This window comes from Asterias amurensis, chromosome 18, assembly GCF_032118995.1.
Source record: "Asterias amurensis chromosome 18, ASM3211899v1".
Taxonomy (NCBI): Eukaryota; Metazoa; Echinodermata; class Asteroidea; order Forcipulatida; family Asteriidae; genus Asterias; species Asterias amurensis.
The window spans coordinates 14743672-14760207 of NC_092665.1; the positions used below are offsets into that span (position 1 = coordinate 14743672).

A 16536-nucleotide genomic window follows, 5' to 3' on the forward strand; every position below is an offset into this window, starting at 1 on the left:
TGACCGAGAACAATGGATTTTACCTGGTAAGTCTGCTGCCACCAAGCGTCCCAAAAGTCTCCCATTAAAAAGCTATCAGAAGAATTTCCGGGGATCGGGACAGAATTTCCTGCCACACCGGGGGTATGATAGTTCTAGGAGCAAAGAGGGTAGCGTTTCTGAAAGTTCTGGGACTGGGCGGAGGGAATGTGCGGTAGGCTAGGAGGAGACTCTGTCCACTAAATAGCTACAAACGAAACTATGGAACCCGCGAAAAAGGTGTAACCCGTGACTTCAAATCTATTGTTACAAAAAAGTGCAGCCTGAAAACAGAAGAACTACGAGGGCCCATTATTACAGCCAATCACAGAGCGATACGATCAACCTTACGTAACTCACATCCTGAACTCGAACGAACTTTACAGGCCAATTGGCCATCAAAACCAAATTCTTGTTTCTCTTGAAACGTAACCTTAAACTTTATACAAACAAATTAACAGTAATTTCTTTCATACATAACCACTTCGTGACAATCAGTATTATTGGACATGAAGTTCGAACCTCAGTTATATGTGTGGTTAGAGCATGCAGGATTCGTAGAGTATACGTTGTCTCCCCTACCATACGCTTCGGACTGCGCCTCCACGAAACTGTTCAAGCCACGAAGGCCTTGAAAAAAGGCTACGCCATGGGCTCTATGGTCACAGGAATAAGACGGCAGTCTACATGAAATTGACATCCATAATAGACTGGTGCCTATTCAAACAGATGCCAGGTAAACACAGATGCCAGGTAAACACATTAGGGAAAGTCCAACTTCCTGAGTTTTCCTGGAACTTCAGAGCAGAGAAGGAAAAGCACTCATTGTTCCTCTAGCAATATAGACTAACTCGGCACTGCATTTTTCGGAGTACATCGTCAAAATCATAGAGACAAGATAGGAGTCTATCGTTAAACTTAAAGGTAATTAAGTTATAATTTTGTATACATGGATACAGTACAAAGTAAACTGGAGTTATTGATGGCAAACGAAAGTTAAGTGTTCAGCTATCAACATGATGATCAACGGTGATTTAGATGAATTTGAAAACGTATAGCGTTAAAAGGCACTGAACACGTTGTCAAAGATACACCAAGTTGGTGTATCTCAACATATGCACAAAATAACAACCCTGTGAAAATTTGAACTCAGTTGGTCGTCGAGGTTGGGAGAAGGGAAGAAAAAAAAACACCCTTTCAGATGCTTGATTTTGAGACCTCAAAATTTAATTCTTCTGGAATCTGAGTGAGGTCTCCAAATCAAATTACTTCTTTCTTGAGAACTAATTTATGTTACTTCAGAATCAGAGGGAACCGTTTCTCACAATGTTTTAATCAACAGCTCTCCATTGCTTATTACCAAGTAAGTTTTTATTCTTACAATTATTTTGAGTAATTACCAGCAATAGTGTCCAGTGTCTTTAATTTGTTTCTCATCAAATAATATGACAATTCTAATTTAGACAGAAATACTTCATGGGATGTTTTCTACTATCTTCATCATTAGACCGTCAAAGTTTTATGTAAATCTGTGATCTTCACGATTTTTGTTATATATTTTATCTTACTAATTCTTTAACTTTCCTTTTAAAAATAATATATCTTATCTTTTATTCTTAGCTCCTGGTAGTTGTTAAAGAACAATGGCGGAAGCCTCTTCTAGTATGAGGTCAGGTGCAAATTCCATGGCCTTCCAAATAATCGAACGTAGCGAACTAAAAGATCCCATTTGGCTTGGAGCTGGTGGATTTGGAAATGTGTTTAAATATAAACACGATCTCTTGGGAGATGTTGCAGTCAAAAAATGCAGGTAAAATGTCATTGATAATAATAATTATGAGTTATAATAATAATAATAACGCTAACTGCTACAATAGGGCAACATACAAAAAAATACTCTAATAGGGCGTCAGTTGTGTATCTGAAAAACCACATGCTTTATATAAATGTGTTTTCATGAAATAAATGATTAATTTGTTTGACAAAATTGATTTTCTGATTAATGTAAAGGAATAAATCATTGATTTAGAAAATAACTTCTTTTTTTCCGCCCAATTATTTGTTATACAACTTGTGCTGCAAAAGGGAGACACATTATTTGTCGCCCTATTATAGCATGTTTTGTGATGTACGCGAAAATTCGCATGGGCACAAGATGAGTAGGAGAACTACTTCACGCCTGCCTCGGGCCTGGAATTTCATCTTTGAAAGTGCAAGGCCGTTTTCTTTTTGCAACTTGGGCACTTCTCATCGTGGGTTTGAATCCCACCCGAGTAACATGCCTGTGATATTTTTTCACAGGACTCGGGAAATTACTGAGTACACAGTGTATGGGTAAAAAACCAAAATTAAAATTAATATTGGGCACTTCCATTGTAAAATATTAGAGTCTATGGGAAAGTATTGAAAGGGCACCGAGGCCAAGACCAGGGGCAACGTAGGCAATGGCCTCTCCAAAGCCTCAATGTATAATCCAGCCCTGCCACCATAAGAACCTCCTCTTTACTTTCTGTTTTTTTTTTAAAAGGGTGAACAGTCGAATGGAAGTGGAAAGTCTGGCCAAGCCGGGCTTAAACAATTTCATTGTCAAAATACTAGGCTGGATTGAGCCAACAGAAAAAGATGAACACTCTTATATTGTGATGGAGTACATGGAACACAGGTCGTTGAAGGATTTCTCCAGAAAGCTGAGCCCAATTCCAGACTCTCTGAAGATCAGGATGGTTTCTGAAGTCATCGAGGGCATGTACTTTCTACACAATAAGAATATCATTCATAGAGACCTGAAGCTGGAAAACATATTTGTCGGGAAAGAGTTCTCTGTTAAGGTAGGTAAATTAGACGCAGAATAAAAGCAAGGGGGTACATAGGCCTAATCGCAGACTCCTTTCCTTTGTACACTACGTCAGTCCTTTCGTTCCCCCCCCCCCCCCCCATATAACTAAATCCCACTAAGTCCCATTTTTTACCGATCTGTTACACATTTTTTAGGGCTAGGGGGTACAGGGACAAAAAGTAACAAAATAATAATGAACAAAAAAATACTACTTTGTTAACCATTATTTAACTATTAACCATTCATTAACTGTTTGCAGCTGTAGAAGTAATGCATGTTTTTTTAATCGTCCTTTGTGTGCCAAATAATTATTCAACAATTTAGTCTTGCCCCTTGCATTGCCACACTTTTTAATTGTCTGATCATGTTTGTTTGTTTGTTTGTTTGTTTGTTTTTTTAGAAGGGTTATTCCGTGTCAATTCAACACGCTTTTGGACCTGACCCTCACGGATTTAAATGAAATTCGGTGTGCTGATTGGACTCCCTGAGAAATGCCCAAATCCCAAATTTTATGTAATTTGGATCATTATTTTGGGAGATACGGCTTAACGAACTTTTGACTAATTAGCATGACCTGCTATGTTTGGACAATCATATCTCCAAAAGTAAAATACCTACAGAGATAATATTTACATCATTTTGAAGCTCTTGACATGGCCCACATTTGATAACATAAAATCAAAAAATACGCAAAAATTTGACCTTTGACCTTGATTTGCGAAAATGCGTATTTTTCAAAATGCGTATTTTTTTTTTTATGCAAGTTTAAGATGTAAGCAACAATATTCTGAAAAATTGTGATGGGCACTCTTACATTTTTGTTGTTATGATTTTTTTAACATTGGCTATCAAGGCCAAAACCATAAAAACGCATTGTACAACATACACAATGTACAGTGTACAGAGTATTGTGTGGTAGTGTGTACATGCACATTTAAAACCATGTCACCCTGGTGATAATATGGAGTCCAAAAGTCTATTTCATGACATGACTTAATGAGCTAATTCATTTCATCCCCTTAATTTAATGTAGGAGACACTGTGTATCAGACATACTGTATACATGTTATACAATGTACAGTGTACAGAGTATTCACATTTAGTGCTTTAAAAGTCAGTTCCCTGAAGGATGATCATAGAGAAAAATGTGTTGTGACCCATTTAAATCACACAGCAAGAAAAAAAGCAGGCTTATAAGGCAGGTATCATAAAGGTTTATACTGGAGCATCCAAGTCTTTATTTCACTCGAGCACACAGTTTATGCACCGGCTGTCGCAAGAAGATATCTGAACTGTCGCCTGAGAAAATACTCTCAACAACTGAAAGTTCTAGCAGTGATCCAGAAGTTCAGGGACCATCAATGTCATCTGCACATCAGGATGTTTTTGTGCAGCCAAATACCGACATTAACATTATCAATGACGCTATGACAATTATTGGTGTATCTCCTATCATAAGTAAGAAGAAAGCTCATGGAAGTTACATGGAAAACAAAGTTAAGAGAATAGAGACAACAATTAAGCAGAAACTGGAAACTGCTACAGGAAAACAGTTCGGTGATGATGAAAGTGAGATGATAACTCAGTTGAAACAAAAGTTTCATTCCTTGACCAAGAAAAGTGAAAAAGTTCAAGTCTTGACCATCTTGAGTATCAAAAGAATAGCAGATGAATTTGGAGCATCAAACTACACGCCAAGAAAAGCAAAGAAACTGGTGAATTAGCAGGGAATGCTTTCCATTCCAAATCCTAAGGCTGGAAAATCTCTTTCATTAAAAATGGTGCAAACTGTGAGAGACTTTTACTTGTTCGAGTCCGTCAGCAAACAAATGCCAGGGATGAAAGACTTTGTATCGGTTACTGTTGATGGTGAGAAGAAACATCTCCAGAAACATCTTGTTCTTTGTAATCTGAAAGAGTTTGAACTTTTCAAGGAAACAATCCTCCTGAAAGTTTTGCTGAAAATTTGCTGAACTTGGGCTGAAGCAGTGCATCCTTGCCGGATCTAGTGGAATGCATCCAGTTTGTGTTTGTACTATACATCAAAATGTGAAACTCAAAATGTGAATGATTATCTTTGTTTTTCTAATGTACATGTATCATGTACACATTACTACACATTACACAAACATGTACATGTACATTGTACATGTACATTGTACATGTACATTGTACATGTACATTGTACATGTACAATGTACAATGCGTTTTTATAGTTTTGGCCTTGTTAGTCAATGTTAAAAAAATCATAAGAAAAAAACTATAAGAGTGCCCATCACAATTTTTCAGAATATTGTTGCTAACATCTTAAAATTGCATTTGAAGAAAAATTACGCATTTTGAAAAATACGCATTTTCGCAAATCAAGGTCAAAGGTCAAATTTTTGCGTATTTTTTCGGTGGTGCATGGAAATTTTTTGATTTTATGTTATCAAATGTGGGCCATGTCAAGAGCTTCAAATTGGTGTAAATATTATCTCGGTAGGTGTTTTACTTTTGGAGATATGATTGTCCAAACATAGCAGGTCATGCTAATTAGTCAAAAGTTCGTTAAGCCGTATCTCCCAAAATAATGATCCAAATTACATAAAATTTGGGATTTGGGCATTTCTCAGGGAGTCCAATCAGCACACCGAATTTCATTTAAATCCGTGAGGGTCAGGTCCAAAAGCGTGTTGAATTGACACAGAATGACCCAGAAAGCCTCTCGAAAAATGAGGCAATCCCTCAGGCCTGTATCTCTGTTTCAGAGGTGTGTTTGTGTTTTGTCTTTTTGTTCATTTATGTCTTGTTGCCAGGGCCCAAGTTCATAGAGCTGCTTAGCATAAAAATTTGCTTATCATGAAATTTCTTCCTTAAAAACAGGATTACCAACCAAATTTCCACATGATTTTCAGGATAAGCAAACAACAGCTGAGTACCAGTAACAAGCAATATGCAACAAATTGAAATTTGGTTGGTAATCCTGTTTTTATCAAGGAAGAAATTTCATGCTTAGCAATTTTATGTGCTTAGCAGCTCTATGAAATTGGGCCCCGGTTATCATATATTCTCTTTGATCAGACCCTGTAAAAGCGTAGGCTTCCTGTCTGCGACCTCCCCATACTGTTATTAAGTTCTGATAATTAGTTTTTCCCTTACATTGTACACATGGTATGGAAATAAACTTGAAACCTGAAACCCGATGTTGACTTTTTCCTACATGTGTTCCCCTGTTGTTTTCTAACAGGGCATTGAAATAGGATTTTGAATCTTTATCAACAAATTTTTCTGTCTTGTAGATAGGTGATCTTGGATGCGCAACTTGGAAGTCTGTCGCAAATCGCACTAAAGACACTCCAGGAACGTTTACACATATGGCTCCTGAGATCCTGAAAAATGTTAATGAGCCAGCAACAAAAATGTCCGATGTCTATAGGTAAGATTTCATATCATTTCATTGAGTGGGTGCGCTCGATTAGCTTCCCTGTGTCGACCCCGCGGTGTTCTTTCGGTTGAGCCCCTGACAAGAGCTAATCGAACGATCACTCACCCTCTCGTGGTGACGGCATGCACCTCCCACCAGCCCCAAGTGACCCGCACCACAAGCAGGTTACTTGGGGCTGACCCGGGTGAGCCCCCTGGACTGACGTCAAAGCTATTCAAATTTACCAGGGGCAGGGTAGGGTTGACCCGGGGAAGCTAATCAGATGTACCCATTGATTCTGGTTGTTGTAAGGTCAAGGACTCTCCGAAAAGCGAACTTAATCACTGTGCTAGCCAAGAACCCAACGGAGAGAAGACATAGGAAGGAATATTTTGGAAGATAATGATGTGTCCTTTAAAATACTTCTTGAGGGGTGCTGCAATTTTTGAGCAATGAGTAAAACAAGTCTAGAAAATAATTCTGTGAGCAGAGCCATGAAATTGGACCCAGGTCATTTAAGTAGGCAAGAGGAAGGGGGAAGGCAAGGGGGGGGGGGGGGGGTGGTGGGGGGGGCAAGAGGAACGGGGCAAGAGGGAATGCTACTGTGCCAAGGCAGATTTCTCTATACAAACCATACAGCATTGTCCAATGTTGAATACCGCCACTCATCCTGATCTTTATGATTTTGTTTTCCCGATGGATTTAGTTTTGGAATAACTCTATGGGAATTGTCCACTAATGGAAATCCGTTTGAACGTAAGTATTTGATACTAAAGGTTATCACATCATAATAACAAGGGAAGTCTTATATAGCGCACATATCTACCAACAAGGTACTCAAGGCGCTCGGCCACGACACTTCATTAATTTTGAAGAAGGGAAACTTTGTTTTGTTCCCTTTAGATTTTATAGATTATTATTTTTAAATGTGTTATAATTAATGTATTTAAAACGCCTTTTTATCATGATTAAGATGAAAAACAGGAAACCCGTTTAGAGCGGGCTATTTTGGGGGGCAAGAGACCGGATATGGGTACATGCTTCCCAGTAGATGTGCCACACATTATTAAAGACATGATGGAAAGAGCCTGGCGTCTGGCACCAGACGAGAGACCTACATTCCAAGGTAAGTTTATAGGGCCAGACTATTTCAGGGTTTTTTGGTTTTTTTTCTTTCTTTTGTTTGTGGTGGGGGGTGTTGGGGTGTTTGTTTGTTTGTTTGTTTGTCTGTCTGTCTGTCTGTCTGTCTGTCTGTCTGTCTGTCTGTCTGTCTGTCTGTCTGTCTGTCTGTCTGTCTGTCTGTCTGTCTGTCTGTCTGTCTGTCTGTCTGTCTGTCTGTCTGTCTGTCTGTCTGTCTGTCTGTCTGTCTGTCTGTCTGTCTGTCTGTCTGTCTGTCTGTCTGTCTGTCTGTCTGTCTGTCTGTCTGTCTGTCTGTCTGTCTGTCTGTCTGTCTGTCTGTCTGTCTGTCTGTCTGTCTGTCTGTCTGTCTGTCTGTCTGTCTGTCTGTCTGTCTGTCTGTCTGTCTGTCTGTCTGTCTGTCTGTCTGTCTGTCTGTCTGTCTGTCTGTCTGTCTGTCTGTCTGTCTGTCTGTCTGTCTGTCTGTCTGTCTGTCTGTCTGTCTGTCTGTCTGTCTGTCTGTCTGTCTGTCTGTCTGTCTGTCTGTCTGTCTGTCTGTCTGTCTGTCTGTCTGTCTGTCTGTCTGTCTGTCTGTTTGTTTGTTTGTTTGTCCATTTGTTGGTTTGTTTGTCCATTTGTTGGTTTGTTTGTTGGTTCGTTCGTTCCTTCGTTCCTTCGTTCCTTCGTTCCTTCCTTCCTTCCTTCGTTCGTTCGTTCGTTCAATCGTATGTTCATTCGCCGTTCGTTCATTCACTCATTCGTTCGTTCGTTCGTTCGTTCGTCGTTCGTTCATTCACTCATTCGTTCGTTCGTTCGTTCGTTCGTTCGTTCGTTCGTTCGTTCGTTCGTTCGTTCACTCGTTAATGAAACCAAGGATGGTAATGAAACCAAGGATGCCTCATAAGTGAACTTAATCACTGCAGCTGGCGAGCAAGCCTGAGGAAACTTGTGATTAACGGTGCTTGTGAACCAGAAACACCAGGGTTAACCCCTACTCTTTCACAATAAAGTGTTCTGTGGTCTTTTATGTGCACTGTCAATCCTAGTACACTGGACCAACAGCTTAAAGGCACTGGGCACTCTTGGTAATTACTCAAAATGATTGTTAGCATAAAAACTTACTTGGTAACGACCAATGGAGAGCTGTTGATAGTATAAAACATTGTAAGAAACGGCCCCCTCTGAAGAAAGGTAGTTTTTTAAGAAGAGGTAGTAGTTTCTCACTCAAATAATAAAAGACTTCAGCTGAAGCCTTTTATTGTGCATCTAAAAGCACTGAAATTTGTGGAGCAAGGGTGTTTTTTCTTCAATATTCTCCTGCAATTTCGATGAACAATTGAGTCCAGAGTCTTTAATTGTTTCTCTTGGGAAGTTAGAAATTACATTCAACATCAAAATTCTCTGCCATATTTAAGGAATATGATTTTTCTTTTTCTGCACAGAATTAAAAGAGGAGATTGCACAAGAGTATAACGACAATTACAAAGAGGATGTTCCTGCTGCTCTTTCTGTATGCTACAAAAAGTTAAGTCTCGCACAGAAGAAGGTAGTTTATTACTTGTATTCTTTTTTAACAGAAACAGAATTGGTTTTTGCTAAACAAAATAGTTGCTGGCAGTATAAGTACTTTATGTAACCCACTATATACATAAATGGACAAACCTGTAGAAGTCTGAGATCGAATTGGCCATCTGGGTCACAAGAAAATAGTGTAAAAACGAATACACGTTTCGCTTGACATCGATGCAAAAAGAAAAATGAATGAAATGCTCACTGAGGAACTCCAACAGGAACTTAGTTGGGATGAAGTTGATGATTAAAGCACATTTGTACGCAGTCAGTCTACAAACTGACAAAAACGTAGTGCTAAGTTTTTTTATACAAAGCTTTTTTAATCTGACGACATTTGCTCCGAGTTTCTAACTGCTGTTGTTTTCTAACAACGGATTTACTTCACTCTCCTGGAAACATTGCTCTTGGATTTTCACTTTCTTTTTTTTTCCTTAAAAAACTTAACGACTAATGAAGTTAAAACTTCTACAGATAAATTGTATTACATACATCTTCATTCACAGTGAGTAGGGATTCATGTCATGGCCAAAAACTTACAAAAAGTATCAAAACCCTTTAATATCAAATACTTACTGTTCAAATGGATCTCCACAAGTGGACATTTCCCATAGAGTTATTTCAAAACTAAATCCATCAAATCATATCAAATACTTAACGCTCAAACGGATCTCCAGAAGTAGACAGTTCCCATAGAGTTAGTCCAAAACTAAATCCATCAGGAAATCAAAATCATAAAGACCGGCAGCCAATTTCACGAAAATTTACGCAACTGCGTAAGTCCACCTGCGCACTGTTTATGGAGTAACTTGCACCATAAACGTTGCGCAAGTGGACTTACGCAGTTGCGTTAAGTTCTATGAAATCGGCTGCAGGATGAGTAGCAGTATTCTAAATTGGACAATGCTGTATGGTGTTTACAGAGATCTGTGCAATGGCACAGTTGAGCGAGGCAATCAGCGAAACAATTTGTTCATTGCTTTTTTTTTTCATTGATCGTTTTAAGGAGGAGGAGTCGTGTAAGGAGAATGGGGATACTCCAGATTCACCTTCAGCGGAAGACAATTTGTCCATGCTTGACGGACCTAGGCCTGGTCCACTATGCTCCTACAACGATCAGAGAAACGGAGGCGTTCTTGAAAAGATATCTGTGCCAGTGTCGGATACTGGGAAGGGGGAGTTACCAGGAGTCACCACAGCCTTTGGCAAATTGGGCATTGACGGTACGTAGAACAAGTTAAAGTTTAGAGTGTTTTACTGTTTCTGCACATTTGTTGTGCGAATGTGAGCTATGTCGAGTGATTGATGATACTTGACAAAACGGCATAATAGGATTCCACGCAGATTATAGACCTTTATCACAGTATGGTCATCTCGATTTTGCTCCATTCCCACTCAATGTAACCAAACTGAGGCTGGGCGAAATAATAGTCTGGTGCCATGTGCAATAAATGTTAGCATTGATTACTGTTTTTGGAAACGGGGAACTGTAATTGAGCTTATTTTTTTGTGAATTATTTTCAGAGGGAAAAAAAGCTGTGCAACCTGTGTCTGACGACATCAAGGCAAGCCGTCAACCTTCGGAAAGTGCCTCCGCCCCACGTCCCACAACTGGAGAACCAAGTGAGTTTGTACCAAGAAGGGGTCAACTGTGCTTTCCAGTCTAAGTTTTAGGAATTATTAAGCCATTTTCTGGAGATAAGAAGCCTAGAAAACCAGCAGCCAAATTTCAGAAAAAAGAAGGACAACAAAAATAGTGAAATTTCTGGAATTTGCATACCCAAATCTTGCGAGTTAAGATTATTTCGGCATTTAGAGCTTCCAACAGTTTTACTCAAATGTATTATTTGGGAAAGACCTTTCAAGCTGTTGTTGTGGTGTGTTTTGGTTGGGCGGTTCAGAGCACCTTTCTCCAGCTCCGGTGTTTCTGGTCAACAGAGTGTGGGTTCGAGTCTCAGAGTGTGGGTTCGAGTCCCGGTCTGGCACTTGGTGACCTTGAGTAGGATACTTCACCATTATTGGTTTGTCATTCAGACTGGGCGTTCACTAGGATTGGTAGAGCTCGTTAAAGAATGCTGATAACTGAAGAGGAGAAGTTAACCCTGATATTTCTTTTTCACACAGTAACCACCCTTGTTCACAGGTTTCCTCGGGCTTGCGAGCTACAGTGATTAAGTTCATTTATAAGACTTATTTATAGTAATAAGAATGATAAATTTATTCAATTTTTTTTCTAATTTTCACTCGAAGGGGTTCCTACTCAAGAATCACATTGTGGAAATCCAGAAACATCAAAGAACCTTTCATTCCTGAATCAACCGCAAAGCCAACACCAGGTAAAATATAAAAAGAAAGTGTATAAGTATTAGGATTTGGGTACTTTTTGTTACGCGAAACACAATGCCCACAGGAATTACATTTAACTTATACTGTTTGAAGCTAATGATAGTAGAAAGCGTACCTTAAAATATTACTTGCTGAGGTGCTATAGTTTTTGAGAAATGAGTAAAAACAATGTCATGAAATTACGTTTTACATGCTACAATAAGATTCGTCTTGAGAGGCAAACATTTTTTTTGTGACTTATTAACCCATTTCAATAGGGAAATATTTTAAGGGAAGCTTTCTACCATCACTATTTTCAAACTGTGTGAGTTAATGTAAATCTGTCGGCATTGTGTTTTGTGTTACACATAATATTATCCCAATCCTTTAAAACAATGAACTTTTTCCAGAAGAAAGATATTTAATACTTGGGAGCTTGGGACAGGAGCCTTATAAATATGAACAGAACTAAAAGAACAAGTGACAGAAGCAGTTCAAAAACATATTACGTTTCCAGCAAAAAACTTAAACCTGAACAGCAAATAACAGATCATCCCCCTTGATTAATTAATACTAAGTTTAGTAGATACTTTTGCAAGCGGGCCCCAATTTCATGCCTATGCTTACCGTAAGCAAAGAATCGGCGCTTGCGGAAGCAGTGAATTCCTTGCTTATGTCAAGTGTAATTTTTAGGGGGTTTCTTGGGAATAAGCCATTTGTGAGTAAGATTTTAATAATGTCTGGTACAATGATTGGCTTAGTTAGGATGCACCGCTTACATTTGAATTCCTCAGACAATCGAGACAGTTGCTACGCCACGTGATTAGGGGCCAGCTTTTGCGTAGTTACGTAAGAGCCGGTGAACACCCATACACAATTCTGAATGGATGTGTATGGCACAATGGTACTAGGGTTTGCTCATCTTGGAGGTTGCTATACAAAAGCTTGGTCCTAATCACGTGGCGTAGCAACTGTCTAGATAGTCTGAGGAATTCTAATGTAAAGGGTGCATTGTAACTAAGCAAGTCATTGTACCAGACATTATTGAAATTTAACTCCCAAATGGCTTACTTTGCTTGTGTGCAGACGTACTCCATGTTACTAGGCATTCTGTGCTTGCATAGCTAGGGCAGAAAGTTGGCGCTTGTGGAGAAAGATGATTGTAAGCACAGAATTCCACGGTAAGCAGAGGCTTGAAATTGGGCCTAGATAGGTAGCAAAACATTCAAACCGGCGGCCCCTGTTAGGACTGGCCTGGTTGCTAACGTTATGACATCGCACAAGATCTCATAAATATGCAAATCAATATTAGCATAATTTAACTTCTTGCTTTATTTTATACTTGTGTGTGTGTGCAGACTGGATACGATCCCCAGCCGAGTAACAGGAAGACAGGAAGAGGGGACGACTCATCTGCTGCTGAGAGCTGTGTGTCAGACGTCTTGGACCCAGAAGTAAAGAAGATCACGAGTGAGCAGAAACTTTATTGTTTATCTTGGAGTTTTTTTCTCCTGAAGACGAGCAGAGTATAACTGCTTGAAAAACGGGTCCGTGGTGATTTCACCGACAGATTCATCTCACACGATGCAAATTTGCAATTTTTTATTACACACTTGCGGTTTCATTCCTAATGACCATCGTTTAGGAACATTGTGTGAAACAGGCTTAAAGACAGTGGACACTATTGGTAATTGTCAAAGACCAGTCTTCTCATTTGGTGTGTCTCAACTTATGCATAAAATAACAAACTTGTGAAAATTTGAGCAGCATTAGTTGTCGAAGTTGTGAGGAAATTATGGGAAAAAAACACCCTTGTCACACGAAGTTGTGTGCTTTCAGATGCTTGATTTTGAGACCTCAAAATCTAATTTTGAAAACTACGTTACTTCAGAGGGAGCCGTTACTCATAATGTTACTCATAACTATCAACAGCTCTTCATCAAGTAAGTTTTTATGCTAAAAATTATTTTTAGTAATTACCAATAGTATCCACTGCCTTAAGAAAGGGAATAACAGAGTAGGAAACTCAGTCTTAAAATACCTTACAGAGTCGTGGCCATGCAAAAAGTACATGAAGGGAAGACTTGTCAAAGCATTTTGGATGATTTTGATTTTGTTTTCTAAACTCTGTGGAAATGTTGATCTTGTGGAATGTTTATTACTGACTTTAGTTTATTGTTGTGTGCAAAATATTTCCTTCAAGCAATTTGTCGGCCGTGTGTAAGATGCACAAATTTGAAATTCTTGTAATGTTTTTAAATTTTGTTTATGTAGATTCCAAAGAGATTCTAGAAGAGAAACACATCAATACCTTGTCTCGCCACATTGGACTTAGATGGAAAGAGCTTGGACGCGAGTTGAAGCTGAGTAGTGTCAAGATGGAAAATATTGAGGTTGATCATCATTATGGGGGTCAGCGAGAGTGGGCTTTTCAAGTCATGTTGGCATGGATGAGGAAGAAAGGCAGAGCCACAAAGGGGGAACTAGCAACAGCTCTTGTGACTGTTGAGCTGACTGAAGCAGCTCTGAAATTACTATAACTCACACTCTAATGTCTCAGATTTATCTGTAAAAAGCCTGAAAGGCAGTGGACACTATTAGTAATTGTCAAAGACCAGTCTTCTCACTTGGTGTATCTCAACATTTGCATAAAATAACAAACCTGTGAAAATTTGAGCTTGATTGGTCGTGGCGCACAGCAGTGTAGTACACACTCACAGTAGTGCACACAGGAACTCATGGTCTTTAATTTTCAAAAATCTGAAATAAATATAATGAAGCTTTTTAAAAAATATGTTAAAATCAGTTATGTTTATGAATCCTTTGTTTAGGGAACGACAGTCTTCGATTGGCATCGTTTGAATGATAACGTGTTGATAATCCGATTTACAAATCGACCCGTGGCATTGATGAAATCGTAAACTGTGCGCACAGCAGTGTAGTACACACGCACAGTAATGCACAAACGGACTCGTGGTCTTTAATTTTCATAAATCTGAAAAAAATATAATTGAGCTTTATAAAATTCTGATAAAATCAGGAATGCTACATGAACCCTATGTTTAGGTATTGGCAGTCTTTGATTGGCTTAATTTGAATGATACCGTTTTGATAAACCAATTTACAAATCGACCGGTGGCGTTGATGAAATCGGAAACTGTGCGCACAGCAGTGTAGTACACACGCACAGTAATGCACAAAGGGACTCTTGGTCTTTAATTTTCTTAAATTTAGTGCAGTGGCTATAGGAAACAATAAATTCACAATATCCAAAGGTGTTGGGGACATTTCCTCCTCCAAACTCAATCTGTAAATCTACCGTATCTAAAGTTTCAACTTCTCCTCTGAAGCTAACTTCTCCTTTGAACAAAGGGGTAAAATTTCAGTCCCTTACTATGCACACACAAAAACACACCAACCAAGAAGTAGGGCCAAACAAAAGTTAACATGTCAGAAATCTGAGTAGGGTCACTTGTCAAACAAAAAAGAGAGTATTTTGCCATAACTTCATAGAGCAATCATGAAATTCAGGATAATTATCAGTACAGAGACGTACAAGTTGTTCAAAAACATTTCACTCACTGAATAAAATATTTGTTTGTATTCCCCATACACCATTTCCGGAAGATGACAACCAATTGGGACATGGATCCCCTTCCGCACTCTCTCATACCCCATTGTTATTTTACTTTTTAGAAAGAGCTGATGTTTGTTGCGTCCCCCCTGACATAGTTATACAATAGGACTCTTCTATAAATGTATGGCAAGTCAGTCAACCAGACTGGTGAGTGGTGTGAACTAAAAAATAACAACAATTAATATCAACAATCTGCAATTGAAATAAGCTTGCACCGGACGCAAAATACCATCACCTGTTGCAAAAGTTGACCACCGATTGCAAAAAGCCATCACTGATCCCTGAAGTTGACCGATTGCAAAAAGCCACCACCGATCCCTAAAATTGACCACCGATTAAAAAAATCCATCACCGATCACTAAAGTTGACCGATTGCAAAAAGCCACCACCGATCCCTAAAGTTGACCACCGATCGCAAAATATCATCAAAATGTCATGACAAAAACTGTCCGCTGGCAATAAGTGTCCGCTCATTAGCATATTGCGTTATGATTGGTCAAGCGTCTATGACGTCACATTTTTACGGAAGCTTGCTAAATATTGTCCGCGGTTAGCGTGCATCATCGTTGCGTGCTTCGTTTAGTTTTACATTTTTGTAACGCTTTCCTGCTTGTATTTGATTATAAATATTCGTTTTATTTATCATTTAGCACTTTCACAATTCTTACTTTTTAACCTGCACTTTTTAATTACTCAAGTAAAATACTAAGACATACTTCTGAGCTTTTTTGTAACTATATTACAAATAATTCGTAATATTTAGGACAATCACTGTTTAAACCTGCACTGTTTTACCAAAGTAAAATACTAATCTTGACATACTTTGGATATTTCCTGTTTTGAAATTGTACTTAGATAAATATTTTTCTGTAATTTTAAAATAGTATATATATAATTTTTATATATTTTTCATATAATTTTAAACGCAATTCGGCCTCTGGCTGCTGCCAAGTTTGATTGTTTTTTTAATAAACCAATAATAATAATAATAATCAGATAATAATAATAAATTGGCTTGTGTTTAATGAAGGCTTTCTTGATTGTATTTAATTATGTTGTCATTTAGCCTTCGAGAAAGACTCTGCTAGGGTCGAAACGTCAGGCCATTAACTATTTTTTGCATTTATACTCTCGGTCCATTTGGTTGGTAAGTTGTTTGCAACAGCTAATTCTATTTTCTAATTATATAATCAGCACCATGGCACCCGGACACTATTTGTCACATAATATGTGACAAATAGTGTCCGGGGTCTACTGCGCATGCTCAGCGGACACTTATTGCCAGCGGACAGTTTTTGTCATGACACCGGTCGTGAATATGCATGATCGATCGCTAAAGTTGATCACCGATCACGTAGGACCATCACCGATGACAAATTTGATCACCGGATGCAAAAGACCATTACCGATGATTAAATGCCTCTTTGGCGTTCCATATTATTCATCAAGCATCAAGCAAGCAGGTAAGAATGTCAGACAACTCGTCCGTCGGACAACTCGTCCGTTCGGACAACTCGACGGTTCACACAACTCTACTTTGAGACAACTCGACGGATTGCCAAGACAAGTCGACGGTTGAGCGGCCTACCTCTGTTACTGTCATGGTTACACAAACTTTCCTGAATAATT

At 38.8% G+C, this 16536-nt stretch overlaps 1 protein-coding gene across 1 annotated transcript; it reads left to right on the forward strand.

Annotated features, from left to right (window-relative positions):
- Positions 1-779: 779 nt before the first annotated feature.
- Positions 780-15912, forward strand: LOC139950475 (uncharacterized). Its single transcript, XM_071949166.1, has 12 exons — positions 780-942; positions 1639-1828; positions 2546-2846; positions 6136-6272; positions 6967-7016; positions 7234-7386; positions 8819-8922; positions 9952-10168; positions 10470-10568; positions 11196-11281; positions 12629-12740; positions 13545-15912. The coding sequence occupies exons 2-12, from the start codon at positions 1662-1664 to the stop codon at positions 13808-13810; spliced, it is 1692 nt and encodes a 563-aa protein (XP_071805267.1). The 5' UTR covers positions 780-942; positions 1639-1661; the 3' UTR covers positions 13811-15912.
- Positions 15913-16536: the final 624 nt, after the last annotated feature.